The sequence below is a fragment of the Dasypus novemcinctus genome, chromosome 24, assembly GCF_030445035.2.
Source record: "Dasypus novemcinctus isolate mDasNov1 chromosome 24, mDasNov1.1.hap2, whole genome shotgun sequence".
In the NCBI taxonomy this organism is placed as follows: Eukaryota; Metazoa; Chordata; class Mammalia; order Cingulata; family Dasypodidae; genus Dasypus; species Dasypus novemcinctus.
This window is the reverse complement of record NC_080696.1, coordinates 9,036,080-9,052,612: the sequence shown is the minus strand read 5'-3', so window position 1 is coordinate 9,052,612 and position 16,533 is coordinate 9,036,080. Positions and strand designations below refer to the sequence as shown.

The 16,533-nt window shown below is 39.9% G+C and overlaps 1 protein-coding gene across 1 annotated transcript in view; it reads right to left on the bottom strand.

Annotated features, from left to right (window-relative positions):
* Nucleotides 1-16,533, bottom strand: part of SLX4IP (SLX4 interacting protein) — a 186,987-nt gene extending 170,454 nt beyond the window's left edge. Inside the window, 2 exon segments of the mRNA XM_004461828.5 lie at nucleotides 2,721-2,776; nucleotides 16,320-16,533. Coding sequence (XP_004461885.2) covers nucleotides 2,721-2,747 — 27 coding nt within the window. The 5' untranslated portion in view covers nucleotides 2,748-2,776; nucleotides 16,320-16,533.

Here is a 16,533-nt window from a genome sequence, read left to right as displayed (position 1 = left end):
CCCTGGTGGTTGCTCAAAACTGGGCACTGGACCCAGTAACACTGTAGACTCGCTTCCAAGGGCCTGGGGGAGGGAGGCTATAGAGACTGGAAAAAGCCTCTCCTACTTAATTTTACTTTTTTCGCATCCACTTCTTTGGTCTGCCAGCAGATGGCGCTCTTTGGCAGCTCTCAGTTCAATGTCCTGTCAGAGAGTATTTCCTGCAAAACGGAGGGGATCAATGCCGTAGAGCTTCCTGTCTGGAAACTAGGAGGCGTGTAAATTCAAACTTTCTCTGAGACAGTTCTCCAGCCTTCTCTGGCAGTGCCCTCCTTTTCCTGGCTAGGAAGTATTTCCACTCCCCTCTGGGTCCTCAACAATCAGTCCTGGTAGTAGAGGAGGAGATTGGAAGGGTGGCATATCTTTAGCCCCTTGCCAGCTGCCAGGGCAAACAATGGTGCAGCCCCACATGGCCCGGAAGGGCTGCTAGGACACAGCAGGCCAAATTTGTGGCTCAGAAGCTGAGCCAGCCTTAGGCTGTTTCCCTCTCTCTCCCCTTTCCTGGGGTGGTAGCTCCCTGGAGGCCCTTCTGTCTGTAGTCACAGGCCCAGAGGTCTGAGAATTCCAAAGTGTCTTTAGTGTGAGGAGGGTGCCAGCAGCAGTAGCTGCTGGTTTCAACCCACAGTTCTGTTATCATGATTTCCCTCCTTTGCCCCTCTCTCCTCTGGGTGGTACCTAGCCTTCACCTGGTGTTCTAAACCCTAGATCTTTTTTCAGTCTCTTTCAGCCTGTCCTCTAGTTATTTTTCTGGAGAAGAGAGTAGCATGTCTTTCAGTCTACTACCTTCCCAGAAGTTGTCTCCCAGCCTGCTGGACACTTGTGGTTGGGGTAAGACCCTGGGTTCCAAACCTTGCCAGTACAGCCGTCAGACAGGGCAGCATGGTAGTAGAATTTGCCACATCAGTGTTTATGGCTTAGAAATCAACAGACCCTTCCCTAGTATGGGGTCCAAGTTTTGTAGCCACCAGTACTGCCTGCTCTACTGAGCCAAAACTAGTTTCAACAGTGCTTTGCAAGAGGCCCAGCCCTTTCTGAGTAGACTGCCTGCAGGGAATCAGTCTTCTACAAATTAATCCTCAACCAATTTTTGTATAGGAGTTCCATAATAAGAGAACAGAAAGAATGAAAAACATTGCCTAAAAAGAAAATGGTTGAGAATTTTCCAAAATTGATGAAAGACTTGAGTCTTCAAATTGAAGATATACCTTACGTCCCAAGCCAGAAAAATAAAAACAAGCCTAGACCTAGAGATTTCATAGTGAAACTGTAGAACAAACACCTAAGACAAAGACAAATCTTAAAATGCAACTAGGGACAGGACAGAAAACCATGAAAGGAACTGCAATGAGACCAGCGCAGATTTCTGTGGTGACTAGTCTCCAAAGATCCACACCAACCACCTCCGGTTCCCTATAGATATGTGCTGCTCCTCACATCAAAAGCTATAGTTTCCCTCAAAAGTGGTCTGGACCTATGACTGCACTGACCAACAGAACACTGCAGAAGTGGCATCCAAGACTCCTGAGTCCAAGCTTTAAGAGGACTGGCAACTTCCACTTCTTTCTGTTTGGAACCCTTGCTCTGGGCCACTACCTCTAAAACTCAGCCACCATGACGTGTGAAACCCAAGCTCACAGAGAAGCCACAGAGATGAGAAATGAAGGGCAATAATTAACAGCCCCAGGTGAAATTCCAACCACAGCCAGTGAAACTGCCAGCTTTCTAAGTAGTCCATCTCGGATGCTTCAGCTGACTTGAGTCCCCAGATAACTCCAGCTCCAGCCAATGTCAAAAGGAGATTTATCCAATGGATCCCAGGAAACTCACAAAATGGTGAGAGAATAAAATCATGTTTGAAGCCAATAGGTCTTAGAGTGGTTTTTAAGCAGCAACAGTTAACTAAAATGTGTCTCATTAGCAAAAAAAAAATTACAGGAAAAAAAGGAAAATATCTTTAAAGTGCTGAGGAAAAGTAATGCTCAAATTACATTTCTAAATTAATCTAAATATCTTTCTAGATAAAGACCAAAAGAAATACAATTTTAAGTACATATTAAATAGTATCTGATCTGGTCAACTAATTAACTACTGTAATTTGTCTATTTGGTTGTTTTGAACATTCAGAAAATGTCCAGAAGAATAACCAATACATATGACAGCATTTCCAAGAGCATACACTACTGATAAATTCTTCCCCTCTCATTTCCCATCATTCCTGACACATAATTCTCCTCTCTCCACACTGAGGTCTCAGCCCCAGCCAACGGGGGATAGAGAGGAGACACTTATCAGAAGAAAACTAGAAAGGGCAGCCGGCCAAGTGGGCTTTCTCCTGATATCCACCTAGGTGAGACATTTGCTAGCTATTTCTTTACTTTGACCTTTTATCTGCTTTATCATAATCAGAACTCATGTATGGACATGACTGCAAGAGAAAATTTTTAATATTAAGGACCAAATTATAACCAAAAGACTATGCAAGGAATTCCCATAACCCAATGAACTATTAATCTTTCCTTCCATTTCCTTCTTAGGGTACAAAATTTTCAATGTGTCCTCAGTAGCTCTCAAATTATAAACTGTAGAAGGAAAGTTCAGAGTTTCAATTTTCAACTAACATAGAACTCAGTTATATTAGAGGGTGATTAACCAATTTAAAGAAGGCTGTAAGTATTACTTACTTTAACAGCAAATTTATTAGATGCCATCACTTAGTGATTCTGGAGTAATCACAAACCTTTAACAAAAAGAAAAAAGGTTATAAGTAAGTTTATAAAAATCTCTTTCTATTTGGATATTACAGAGGAGAAAGATTGTTTGAATAATCAAATATCAGTAGGTATTTGTGAGATAAATGTTCATTTTAGTTGTCACTGAAAAACTACTGTATTGAATTAGTAACTTAACTTTCCACAAAGAACAGCCAAAACCCAGTTGAATGGCTCCACTGCACTGATAAATTACACCAATTGTTCAAAGAAAAATATCAATCCTTCAACAAACTATAAGAGAGAAAACATCCCAAATCATTCTGTGAAGCCATTTTATCCTATCAAAACCAAAACTATCACAAGAAAACTACACATCAATATTCCTAATGAATACAGACATAAAAGTCTAGTGCATTTCTATATACTAGCAATTAGCAATCTTAAAATGATATTGGGAAAATAATTCCATTTACAATAGCATCAAAAAGAATAAAATACTATGGCATTCATTTAACCAAAGACTTGTAAAATAAAAAATAAAAAACATGGTTGAAAGAAATTGAAGACCTAAATTAAGGAATGACAACTTAGGTTTATGTATTGGAAGATCTAATATTCAAAGCAATCCTTACCAAAACCAAGCTGACTTTTTAGCATAAATTAAAAGGCTGATCCTGAAATTAATATGAAAAAAATGTAAGGGAACTGTAGGAACCAAAGTAATCTTGAAAACAGAGAATAATGTTGGAGGCCTCGCACTTGCCCATTTCAAACTTACTATGAAGATACAGAAATTAAGTCAGTGTTGTACAGCATAAAGGTGGAAACATAGATCAAGGAGAGAAAATTGAGAGTCCAGAAATAAAACCTCACATTTATGGTGAAATGCTTTTCAACAAGGGTACCAAGACAAATCAATGGGGTAAGAATAGTCTCTTCAACAAAAGGTGCTGGGACAAGTGGATAGCCCCATGGAAAAGAATGAAGTTGGACCCCTATCTCACACCATATACAAAACCTGACTCAAAATGATTCAAAGGCCTAAATATAAGAGCTAAAACTTTAAAACCCTTAAAAGAACAGAAGTATAAATCTTTGTAGCCTTATATTAAGAAATGTTTTCTTAGATATGATACCAAAAGCATAAAGGACAAGACAAAAAAAATAGTTAAGCTGGGTTTCATCAAAACTAAATCTCTTGCTCAAAGGACACTATCAAGAAGGTGAAACAACAGAATGGGAGAAAATATTTACAAATGATACATCTAGTAAAGGAGATATTCCTATAACAAGAAATAAAAAAGATTAAAAAAACCCAATGTAAAAATGAGCAAAGGATTTGAAAAGCCATTTCTCCAAAGAATGGCTAATAAGCACAACATCATGAGCCATTATGAAAACGAAGATCAAAACCACAAGGTACCACTTCACATCCACCAGCATCACTAAAATATAAAGGACTAACTGTTGGCAATAAAGTGAAGAAACTAGAACTCTAATATGTTCATTTCTGGTAGGAATGTAAAATGGAGCAGGCACTCTAGAAACAACTTAACAGATCCTCAAAAGGATAAACATAGCATTATCATATAACCCACCATTTCCACTCTAAGGCATATACCCTTGAGAAGTAACACTTGTAAGTGAATGTTCATAGCAGCACTAGTAACAATAGCCAAAAGGAGAAACAACCCAAATATCTATCAACTGACAAAAGGATAGACAGAAAAGTGGCATATCCTTGCAATGCAATATTACTTGGCAATAAAGGAAAGCATATACCTTCCTTCACTCTGCTCACCCAGGCAACTGTCCTCTTTCAAGCTTGCAGAAGCTTAAAGAATTATTCTCTGAAGCTGATATGGGCTATGTGTGGGGGCTGTGTGCTTCTTCATGAATAACCTGGGTTGTGTGTGTAAACTTTCTAAAACTTACTATTCCAGCATAAGCCACGTGTGCACGTAAACAATAAGAACTGCAGCTCACCTTTCATAACCATGCCAACCACTCCAGTCTGCCTAGTTCCCGGAGAGCCAATTAAGTGATATAGGCTCCACAGGCTTTGGATATTCAGGGAGGATGCAGACTAAATATGTTAATTCAAGCTTACCTGGAATGTAGGGGATAAGTGTTAATTCAAACTTATCTGGTACTCAAACAAAGCACCATTTGACTCCCCACTCCTACATTCTCTGTATAAAAGGAACCCAAAAATCCTATTTGGGGCTCGGGTTTTGGACAGGAGTCCTCAAGCCTGGCCGGCCATAATAAATCTTTTTCCTTCTCAAAAATATTCCTGAGTCCTGGCCTTCCATACATGATCACTGAATCTGCTTTCACAAAAAGCTAGTAAAACAGAGGGTCTCTGGTCTGGAAAATCCAGGCACAGTCTAGAGAGTAGGGCTACCTACCGTATTGGAAAAAGTGGATTCAGAGAATAATTTACAAACTGACAACTGAGACCCTACCCAGCTTTCCTCCCTCTTCCCTGCCTAAACTCTTATGACAGGACACAGAAAACTCCCCAGCCAGGGAACTGGACTAACCTAAGAGGCAAGGTCTAAAAACACTTAAAACAAAATAACATAAATTAATTAAATAAAAATAAAATTTAAAAAACCTTTGACATCAAAGGTTCCCTAAGGAGAGAGAGAGCTTTAAACAGAGAGCTCTAAAGTGCTCCAAACTTGTGTATGGAGCTTTGAGTCATGTTTTCAGCATCCAACTCTCAGACAAGGAAACATCTAGGCATCACCTACCATCGAAGGAAACACTATCATGACAGAGAGAAAACGAAACAAACAAAAGAACACCTATTTGGCAAAAACATAGACTATACAGGAAGAAATATTTTTTTAAAAATTATATATCAGGAAGATAAGATATACTGCAATCCAAGAATCAAGAAATAACTTGAAAAAATAAAGGAACTTTCAGAGAAACAACAGAAGAGTTGGAAGATCAAGTTAAGGAAGTCTCCTAAAAACTTCAGCAAAAATCTAAAAGATGAAAAATAAAAGACAATAAATTTTAAAAATTAAAGGAGCAATGTAGGAGGTCCAACACATGAAAATGGAAACAGACACATTCCAAGGGATATCAGAGTAAATCTGCAGACATTGGGGCAGGGGGAAGATTCTACAAAGTGGGAAGTAGAGGGTGGAAAGAGAATACAAAGGATCAGGAGTCAGAATTGGTTCTGTTTGCCCAAAGCAATCCTAGAAGCTAAAAGGAAATGGAGAAATATCTTCAAAATTCTGAAGAAAATTGTTTCCAACCCCTAAATGTAATTAAACATGAGAGAGATATTTTTCAGGTATGCAAAGTTCTAAAAAATGTGCCTCCTTGTATTCTTTCTCAGGAAGCCACTCAAGACGTGCTACACTAAATGAGGGAATTAACCCAGAAAGAGGAAGACACAAGAAGGCCAAGATATGAGAAATGCAGGAAAAATCGCAGGATCAGGTGGTAGGAGATTTCAGCATGAAAGCCACGGACATGACAAGGAGGAGACTGGCGGGGCAGACTGAGCAGGTGCCTGGCCTCCAAGACAGGCAGCTGCAGGAAGGGTATGCAGGCACACAGATGAATTGTGAACAACTGGTGGGGAAAAAGAGATTCAAGTAGGAGGGGCACATGGAAAGCCAAGTAGACAAATAACAGAAAGACAATTCTTAATCACAGGATAAACAAAAAGTAAAGTACACCTAATCCATGACTCAGTTAGGACTAGCATTTAGAGTCACAGCGACAGGCACTGAATCTTGAGCTAAACAATATGTTTATAACAGTATAGCAGGTATGCGAGTACATACTTGCTTAGGGCACAAAGGCTAAAGGGAGCCAAATTGATGTCATTGGAATGTTTCGGAGGAAAAGCCTAAAATCAATAATAACAACATCTATCACAGTAACAGTAATAAAGCAGAAATACAGCAAGTAGTTTAGTAACACCAACTATTAAGTGCTAGTCTGTGCCCCAACCTGAAGAACAATGTAAAGACAACTGACATGGAAGAGAGAACTGGGGTGAGAACTGACATGGAAGAGAGAACTGGGTGAGGAAAGAAGCCACCTGCCACAAGCCTGAGGGTGGAACTGGCTCTTTCAGTCAGGCCCAGGAAGAACTTTTACGGCAGCCCTAACCAAGAGAAATACAATGTAAGCCACAAATGCAGTTTTGAACTTCTAGTAGCTGCATTTAATAAAAAGGTTAAAAAACAGATGGGTTTAATCTTAACAATATATTTTACTTAAACCAATATAGCCAAATCATCATTTCAACATGTAATCGTTACCAAAAAAAAAAAAGTGTTTACATTCTTGCTGTTGTTTTATTTTAACAAAGTCTTTGAAACCAGGTGTGTTCTTTATAATTCCAGCACATCTCAATTTGGACTGGCCAGATGTCAAGTGCTTAAGAGCCACCTGTGGTTGATAGCTATAGTAATCAACAGTACAGTTTGAGAGTATTTGGTTTTATTATATGAAAAACACTTATTTCCATGTCCTAGATTTCTTATTTATAAAATAGGGATACTAATACCTAACTTAGAATTACTGCAGACTAAATGACAGATAAAACCTGCAATATAATGCTTTATAAATGCTAGGCCCTCAATAAGTTTTAATAATTACTATTATTTGGTCAATGGGTGCCTTTTAAAAAAAATAAATCTGGTAAACTTTGACTCAAATTTTTAAAAAGCTCTGCCTAAACACTAATATGAATATTAATTATTCAATCCTAGTCTCTGAATAACTTAATGCATATGATTTAGAAAAAAAAATTAATGACATTCATCTTAGCAAGTCCATTAGGCAGTTTTAAGTGGAAAAAAATAAGTTCCTGGGAAATCAGGAACATGTGCTTAAAACCAACATTTATCAAGGTTGTTCTGAACACTTTAGATAAAACATTAAAGTTATATTATTTGAGTTTGAGAAAAATCAGTCTTTCTCAATCTATTATATCAGTCTAGAATACTGTTGCTAAGAATTTAAGGAGTCCCTCACTGGGGGGTACTTTAAAAGAGTATACCCTAGACCAGAAGGAAGGGGAGAAAGGTCTGTAGCAACTACCCAGCCAAAGCTGCAGCAGGTGCAATCTGTTTTCAACAACGTACTGTTTTCCCCATATGTCCTTCCTTCCCGGAAGGACAGGAGGACCACATGGAAGGCCACAGCAAGGCTGTCAGGCCATATCTGCCTTTGGATAGATTATGAGTCATATTATACTGAAGGTTATGTTTTCAACTTGCAATAATGTTCCAGGATCCCTTTTTTTTTTTTTAAATAAAGACTCATCTTTCTTTCTTTTTACTTTTATCACTAAAGCAAGAGCAGCTGTACTTTGTAAGGACTGGGTTCTTCAAAAAGTATCTTCAAAGCCCACTCTCAAAGTTATAATCTGTAGAAATCTAGAACTGAAAAGCATATATCTGTATATAACATCATGTAGCTTGCTACTGTAGAATAGACTCCACAGGAAAAAGGAACTGCACAATAAAATTTTTGTATTTTGAATCCATCTTCTAAAATCGTGTGGCAGTCTGCCTCAATGTATATAACTTTTTCATTTGTACACACATTTGAAGACTCAAAAAATAAGTTTTAGGGCTAAGAGAGATCTCACAGGTTATCTATGCACAGCTGTGCCATCTCTTCCCTAAAGAGCACCTAGGGGACCTGCCCAGGGTCTCCATTGATGGCCCAGTCAAGGCTAGATAAAGACTTGCTGGCCCACTAAGGGCAAGAGAGCATATGTCACCTGCAGAATCACCAAGGTGGCTGCTAACCAGGTCAGGGTGGGTGTCCGCTTCCTCCCTGAACCTGCCCGCACCTATTTTTAAGGCACAAGTTCCAATCAGAGTATGGCTTCAAATAAAGTACCGTGAGTCATGGTTCTCCTGGTTAATAATAAAAAACTATAGCTAAAGAAAATGTGGTGTAAGTGAATATTATGTGGCATGGCACTCTTCTTTGTATTCCAAAAAAACAAAGAAATTCTACCAAGATGAAGTTCATAGCACACCTGGACAGCCAGTTGCAGAGACCTTGAGCGTGCATATTTGCTAACGCCGTTTCCAATAAGGAAGGCAGCCTTCCTCTGACTCAGAACAGCATTGGGCACCGGTGCTAGAAATGAACTAGCTGGTCCCTTGAAATCTGAAAGGAGCTGAACCCCAATTAGAGTAAAATCATACTTAACCAGTATGGAAGGAGGCGGTCCTCAGGGGGAGCAGCCCCCAGGGCAGTGCCTCACACTAAATGATAAATATTCCAGATACCTGGAGCAGTTCCAGCAGTGGGGCTGGGGTGGTGGCCCCTTCTACTAAGCACCGTGTAACATCCCATCAGGAATCTCTTACCTCCTCTGGGGAGCTGTGGGGTGAGCCCACTGCTCTTTCATAAACCCTAACAAGATGAGGCCTAACCTAGAAGGAACACTTGACCGGGAACCTGTGAGCAGCCCGCATCTTCACTTACCTTGGGCACAGGGCAGATGACAGATGTAGATGGTTCTACCTGCCTCACCAAAAAAAGGAAAAATCACACATGGTCATGACATGGGATCCCAGATATCCCTAAGCTTCCTAAACACAACCACAGCTCCTAAAGTACCTCCTGGCTCCACCTCTGCACTTCTTCCATCCCCTACACTCCCCCAGCACCCCTATTCAAAACTCTTGGCTGGCATTTAGCACAGCCCAGGCAACCTCACGTCTCCAAGGCCTCCACAACAACCCACTTCCCACAGGTGTCCTTCAACAGGTAGCTGCCACTCTCCCTGCCTGCCCCTGCCATGCTAAGGCATGCCCTCTCACTCCTAAGGCACCTGTATCCTCTGGACCCTTCTATGAGTCTCCAGAGGGACTCTTCCCTTCTCTGGGCCACGTCAGTCAGTACCTTAGGCCGACTTGGGCTCACCAAGTTACACCTGGCTCACTGAGTTACACCTAACTTCTGTCCACAGCCTCTCCCTGACTGTAAGTTTCCTGAGGCCAGGGTCCACCCCTATTCTCTTTAATTCAGCAGCATGGCACAGGTAGGCATGAAAAGTCTGCCGACACAAGCCTGCGGACATTACTAACCCAGTGGTTAGTCAACCATTTACCAAATACATCTTTCCTGGTCCAAATTCCAGATTCCACATTAAGCCTTCTTAAAAGGAGGTCAAAGCACTATTAAAAAGCAAATGTGCATCTTAAAATATTACTTTCCTAAGCCCTCAAAATTGCTTTCACAAGGGAGCAGCAAGCTCTGTGTCTGGGGTTTAAAGCATAAATGTTAAAAAGCCTTCCTATCAGAGCTGCCAGTTCAGTCTAAATTCCACGGAATTTTCATTTTATATCTGTTTTTAAGAAGTTCGGGACAATTTCCAGAAAGATCAGTCTTCCAAATATCTGAAAATATAAAATTTACATAAGCATACTGAGAAGTTAAAGTAAATCTTACAAGTAATAATTCATCCTCTATTTTGCATTTTTAAGTCTACTTTCTCTAGCCTGAAAACAGACATACTTTCACAAAGAGCTGCCTTTGATAGGATATGACCCTACCAAAAATATGCGTGCATTTGAGTCTTTAGTGAGGAGGTTAAAGATCCTAATTCCTTAAGAAATTAATTTTGGGAGGGAATGAAAACAGATTAAATGATATCACACGATTGTCCTGTCATTTAAATAAAAACCAGAGATAAACTCTAATAAAGAAAGCCAGTGACCTTCTAGATTATTCTGTGGGAAAATTTAAGGCACTCTGAAATTCACATTAGTCTTCCCTTTAGTCATTGGCCTGTGTCACAACTCAAAGCAACCACTCCAGACTAGAAAGACCAGAAATTAATTTCAGGCTTCTAATATCCAGATTTCAAATTTTATTTAGAAAATTATTCTACTTCCTTCTATCACCTTAAAAAACTTTCATTAGTTACAGGAACAGAAATAGAGGGGAGAAAAGGCCCCAGAGTATCTGAAGGAACAATTATAACTCAAGAAGGAGAAATCAGTCCATTTTTCTTCCCTCTTCCCCACCTCGCTAATTTTATCACAAAGAAACCATTACCAAGGAAGAAATCACAAACTTCAACAAAAAACCAAGGGAAAATGACAAAAAGGCAAAGGTCTTGCTGGTGACAACTTAGACAAAGTGTGAAAAGGCATGGTAAACAAGTCAGCTTTTCCTCGTACTTACATGGTAAACTTGGATGCCAAAGTTTGTGGGTTTTATTTTTTTTTAAGGCAAAACAGGGAAGCTTCAACAATGGAAGGATTATTCAACAAACAGAAATTTTAGGACACTGTTTTGTCTTTTATCTTTAAGTGTATAAGAAATATTGGAATTCTTGGGCAAAATTAACTCCATTGAGGAGTTCCTTCTTTGACTTCCTTTATACCCTTTGCCAGTCAGTTGAAATGACCTTTGATCTAGGTTTCCCCTTCCTGCTGTGCCCACAGAAAACTCCGCCAAATCCTGCTTGGGATACTTCACTAACAGAAAACACCTAATTTTTATTTAACTGCTTTTGTAAATAGACATATCAACACATGGTGTAGTCAAGATCTCCTGTTCTAGTAAGATAGATGGGTTCAAATTCTGCTTCTTCGTGTGGCTTAAGATAGGCTTAGTTAACCTTTCTAAGCCCCTGGTCTTCTCATCTGTGAAACGGCACAAATGTTCCCAGTCCTGGGAAGAATGCATGAGATTAGATACACAGTTCCTCGGCCCAGAACCTGGTCCACAGTGAGCGCTCAATGTTAACCAAAACCAGTACTGTAAACACCGAGGACACAAGCAGACAGTACATAATCAACACACTTGGGACCCCTCCAGTGACCACTGAGCTCCAGTCACCTTAACCATAGAAAAAGTTATAGTGATGGAAGATACTAAATGTGAAGGGATGGGTGTGTTATACAAAGGGGAGGCAGGAGGGAATTGAAAGTGGGGTGATGGAACACCAACAGCCACGGTGGTCACACTATGCAAACGTGCTGGTCAAAACTCATGCCAAAAGGTTATTTCACTACATGTAAATAAGTATTTTTTAAGTAGCCAAAAAAAAAAAAATTCAGTCTTTTCAAACTGGAGAATAAATCAAGAGTGACATTAAAAAAAAGTGAACTTTTAAATGCCCGATATAATAGCCATACTCCATATATTGTTTTTTTGATTGAAAATTAAAATCTTTTTTTTTGTCTTTATTTTTTTAATGTTACATTCAAAAAATATGAGGTCCCCATACACCCTCCACCCCCCTCATCCCACTCCCCCCTCCATAACAACAACCTCCTCCATCATCATGAGACATTCATTGCATTTGGTGAATACATCTCTGAGCACCGCTGTACCTCATGGTCAATGGTCCACACCATAGCCCACACTCTCCCACAGTCCACCCAGTGGGCCATGGGAGGACACACAATGTCCGGTAACTGTCCCTGCAGCACCACTCAGAACAACTCCAAGTCCCAAAAATGCTCCCACATCACATCTTCTCCTCCCATTCCCTACACCAAGCAGCCACCATGGCCACTTTCTCCACACCAATGCCATATTTTCTCTGATTACTAATCAAAAGAGTTCATGAATAGAATATCAGTAAGTCCACTCCAATCCATACTCCATTCCTCCATCCTGTGGACCCTAGAATGGTTGTGTCCACTCCACATCTGTATCAAGAGGGGGCTTAGATTCCACATGGATGCTGGATGCAACTCTCCTGCTTCCAACTTCCATATATTATTCTGTACCATAAGTCAAATCCAGTTTTAGTTATCAGCTCCTATTTATTCAAGCACAAAATGTCAATATCATAATAACGACCAGTCACTGTTTTTCTAACAGAAGAAAAAGATCTTAGAAAAGTACTTATATTTACACAAAATATAAGAGGCACCCTCCATCTACTGACAAAAATTGTTATATGACATTTAAGACTTGGTTTTATAGAAATTTACTTTACTACCTAATAGGTAGGCTTCCTAATGTACATGAATTACGGTTCTCAATCTCAAATGAATAATAGATTTTAATGATTTAAGGCAGCTCAAAATGATTAGGCAGGTACCTGTCAAGAGATACAACCCACTAAAAAGTCAAAGTATGCATTTTGCATTTAAAAGTCATGTTTTAATTATAAAACATTAATCCATAAGCTATTCAATGGCAAAGGTGAAGTTTCAATGCAAACATGTTTCACCACTGTCACCCTCTGGTTTCACTGAATGTAGGAGGCTCCACCAACAAATAATTAGACTTTTAAATATTTTAAATAAGCTGAGGAAGAACAAAGCAAAGTGAAAATTTAAAAAAAAAAAAAAAAAACCCATCTAAATGCTCATCAGCTCTTGAGTGTGTAAACAAACCATGGTATATCCATACCCAGGAAATACTCTCAGCAATTAAAAAGGAAAGAAGTATTTCCTGATATTTGCAACAAGGATGACTCTCTAAATAATTACTGTGACCAAAGTCAAACTGAAAAACAAAGAGTACATACTGTAAAATTCCATCTGGACAAAAACCCAGGAAGTGCAAACAAATCTTTAGACACAGATCAATGATTGCCTAGACAGGCAAGAGGGAGAGAGTACCACCAAGGCAAGAGAAAACCTTTGGGGGTGAAGGACATGTCATTATTTTGATTGCAGAAACAGTATCGCTGGTGTTTATATGCTAAAACAACTTTAAATACAAGTACTTCACTGTATGACAATTATACCTCAATAAAGCTGTTTACGGAAAGAAAAAAAAAAAGATTTTTAACTTTTCTTCCTAGTCTGCTATATTACATTTAGACCTCCTTTTCCAAATGGGTGCATGTTCTAAAAAGTTACAGAACCCAATGCTTTCCTGCTCGTCATGTGCATTCATTAAAAAATAATAATCATCATCATCCAAAGACAATTACAATAAAAAATAACAAGTCCCTTAGCATTTACCTATGACTATGTGCCAGGTTGTAAGCACTCTTCTTATATTAGTTTATCTAACCCTCACATCTGGAATCTTTTTTAAAGATGAGGAAACAGGCACAGCAGGATGAGGATCACACAGCAGCTATAGAGAAGAGCTAGGACATGACCCAGAGTCTGGTTCTAGAGTTCATTTCCTTACCCACCATGCTCTCCTGCCTCTCAGAAAAGAACAGTACATGAAAATAAGAAAGAATGAATATTGTACGGATAAAATACTCTGCTTCCTCACATTCATGGAATATAAGTATTTAGTAAAATTCCCAACACTCACATAAGTAAAAATTAAAAGTGACCTTCATTCTTCCTGTCCCAATTAACAAACCTAAGGACGTAAAAACAAAACAAAAAAAAAGTTGGACAACTTCTATTGACAAAAGGGAGTTGTTGCATGACATGTAAGACTTGGCTTTATATAGTTATTTTGCTGCCTAATAGGCAGGCTTCCTATTGTACATGAATTATTGTTCTCCATCTTTAATAAATAATAAATAGGACACAGAACAAAAAATGGCAAGTTCATCAGTTCTCTTTGCTGCCTTCAAATTCCTAATTATTTTAAGTAAAACCAAAAGGAGGGAGAAAATGTTACGTATAGCAAGGTAGAAAATGCAAAAGCCATTTCCCTTTCTCTTAAGTAAATTCCACCCACAGGGTCACAACCCCTGGTGAACTGAGTCTAGAATCTTTTTTAAAAGCACCCCTGGGTGGCGGACTTGGCCCAGTGGTTAGCGCATCCGTCTACCACATGGGAGGTCTGCGGTTCAAACCCCGGGCCTCCCTCCCTCACCGGTGTGCAGCTGGCCCACGCGCAGTGCTGATGTGCGCAAGGAGTGCCCTGCCACGCAGGGGTGTCCCCCGCGTAGGGGAGCCCCACACGCAAGGAGTGTGCCCCCTAAGGAGAGCCGCCCAGCAAGAAAGTGCAGCCTGCCCAGGAATGGTGCGGCACACATGGAGAGCTGACGCAGCAAGATGATGCCACAAAAAGAAACACAGATTCCCGTGCCGCCGACAACAGAAGCGGACAAAGAGCAAGCAGCAAAGAGATACAGAGAACAGACGACCAGGGTGGGGGAGAAGGGGGAGAGAAATAAATAAATAAATCTTTAAAAAAAAAAAAAAAAGCTCCTCTGGTGATATTCATGTACAGGCAAAGTTTGAGAACCCCTGACTAATATTTAGATTTCTCTTTGAAGGAAGACATAGAAGAAAGCAAGTTTTCATAAAAAGTTTTAAGAAATCGTGGACCAAGGTTATCAGTATTGACCTGTGTTGTTCATGTGCAGGCTAACGAGTTCACCATTTGATAAAGCAAAACTAAGACTATGAACACAGGATGTGAGAGAAAAGGCAAGAGGCACAGTAAAATTATCTACTTGTTTTACAATGCAAACCAGTGGCAAATCGGATGATGGAACTTTAAAAAAAAATTTATATTTTGAATGTAATCAATATCAGAAGCTACAGAAAAATATCCTGGACTGACAAATTATTTTCAAATGCTAAATTGGCATCTTAACGTCACTTTCATGAAAGAAAAGCACAGAAAGACATGCCAAATATGCACTGTATTGAATACATGTACTAAACTGGCAGTACATTGTGCATCGGGTTAAGTAGCACAGGTTGAAAAGAGGCAGAGGTCATGCCCTGAACTTTTTTTTTACTTTATTTTGTACAGTTAATAATTGACAATATGTACAATAATTTAAGAAGAAAATATAGGCGAATAAAAACATACATTTCTTAATTAAATGTCATGCCCTGAACTTTAAGGTGCAGAGGAATCACCTGGGCAGATTCCGATTCTCGAGCCTGGGGTGGGGACTGAGACTGCATTTCTAACAAGCTCCAGGTGAAGCTGATGCTACTAGTCTGTGGCCCTGTGAGCAGCCAGGCCTCAAGTAACTCGAGTATTGGTTGTAAAATTAGCCGACTGACCTACTCATTTGGTTAGGTTTAGGATCCGGGGAAAAAAGTGTCAACACAAATCATTGCCAGTCCTAGAAAAAAAGGGGGGAAGGAGAGAGAGCAGCTTATTTGTTTGTAGAGCGTAGCAGTGCTAAGAACCACAGAATACCATGTTCCTTGGCCCAGCCTAGTATTGTCAAGGTAATCTAATAAAAGCTTCAGGGGAGAAAGGGCTTGTTCTTGTTAGTTCGCCACTGAATCCTTAATACTTGGCTCAAAGTAGGTACTCAAAAAAAAATTGCACTGCATAAATGAATAAATGGGGAGTACAAACACAAACTGTATTTATGTAATATTCCAAAAATGTCTGGAAAAGGGATTACATTTGTACACATCGATGGGACAACCACAGTTTGATACAAACACATGACCCATCTACTGGTACTTCGTTTTGTCCCAAAAAACAGTAATTTTCCAGAGCAATGCCCAGGCTTCCCGCAGCCTTACATCGAACAACTTTCTTGTTCTCTGAAAACAACGAAGAGATGGCAGCCCAAGGAGATGCGATCGGGAAAGGCTCAAAAACCAAGACAAGCAAACACAGCGGGAGGGGAGGTGGGCAAACAGTTCAGCTCAAACGAAGCTCAATCTTAGGTTGTGAGGAGCCCGGTGTTCTTACCTACGACGATGGCGGGATTTGGGTTCGGGCTTTTATTTGTTTTGTTACTCTCCGGGGTCACTGGTGGAGGAGTACCTGGCTGTGAAAACACAGCCTACCCAGGCAGCAGGCATCCCAAGCCAGCTTCAAAAGCTTTCAGGTATTCGCGCTTCACGTTTACTTCCCCTTCCCAGGGTCTCCCCGCGCGCTTTAGAAAGCACTTGCCGCTGCCAAC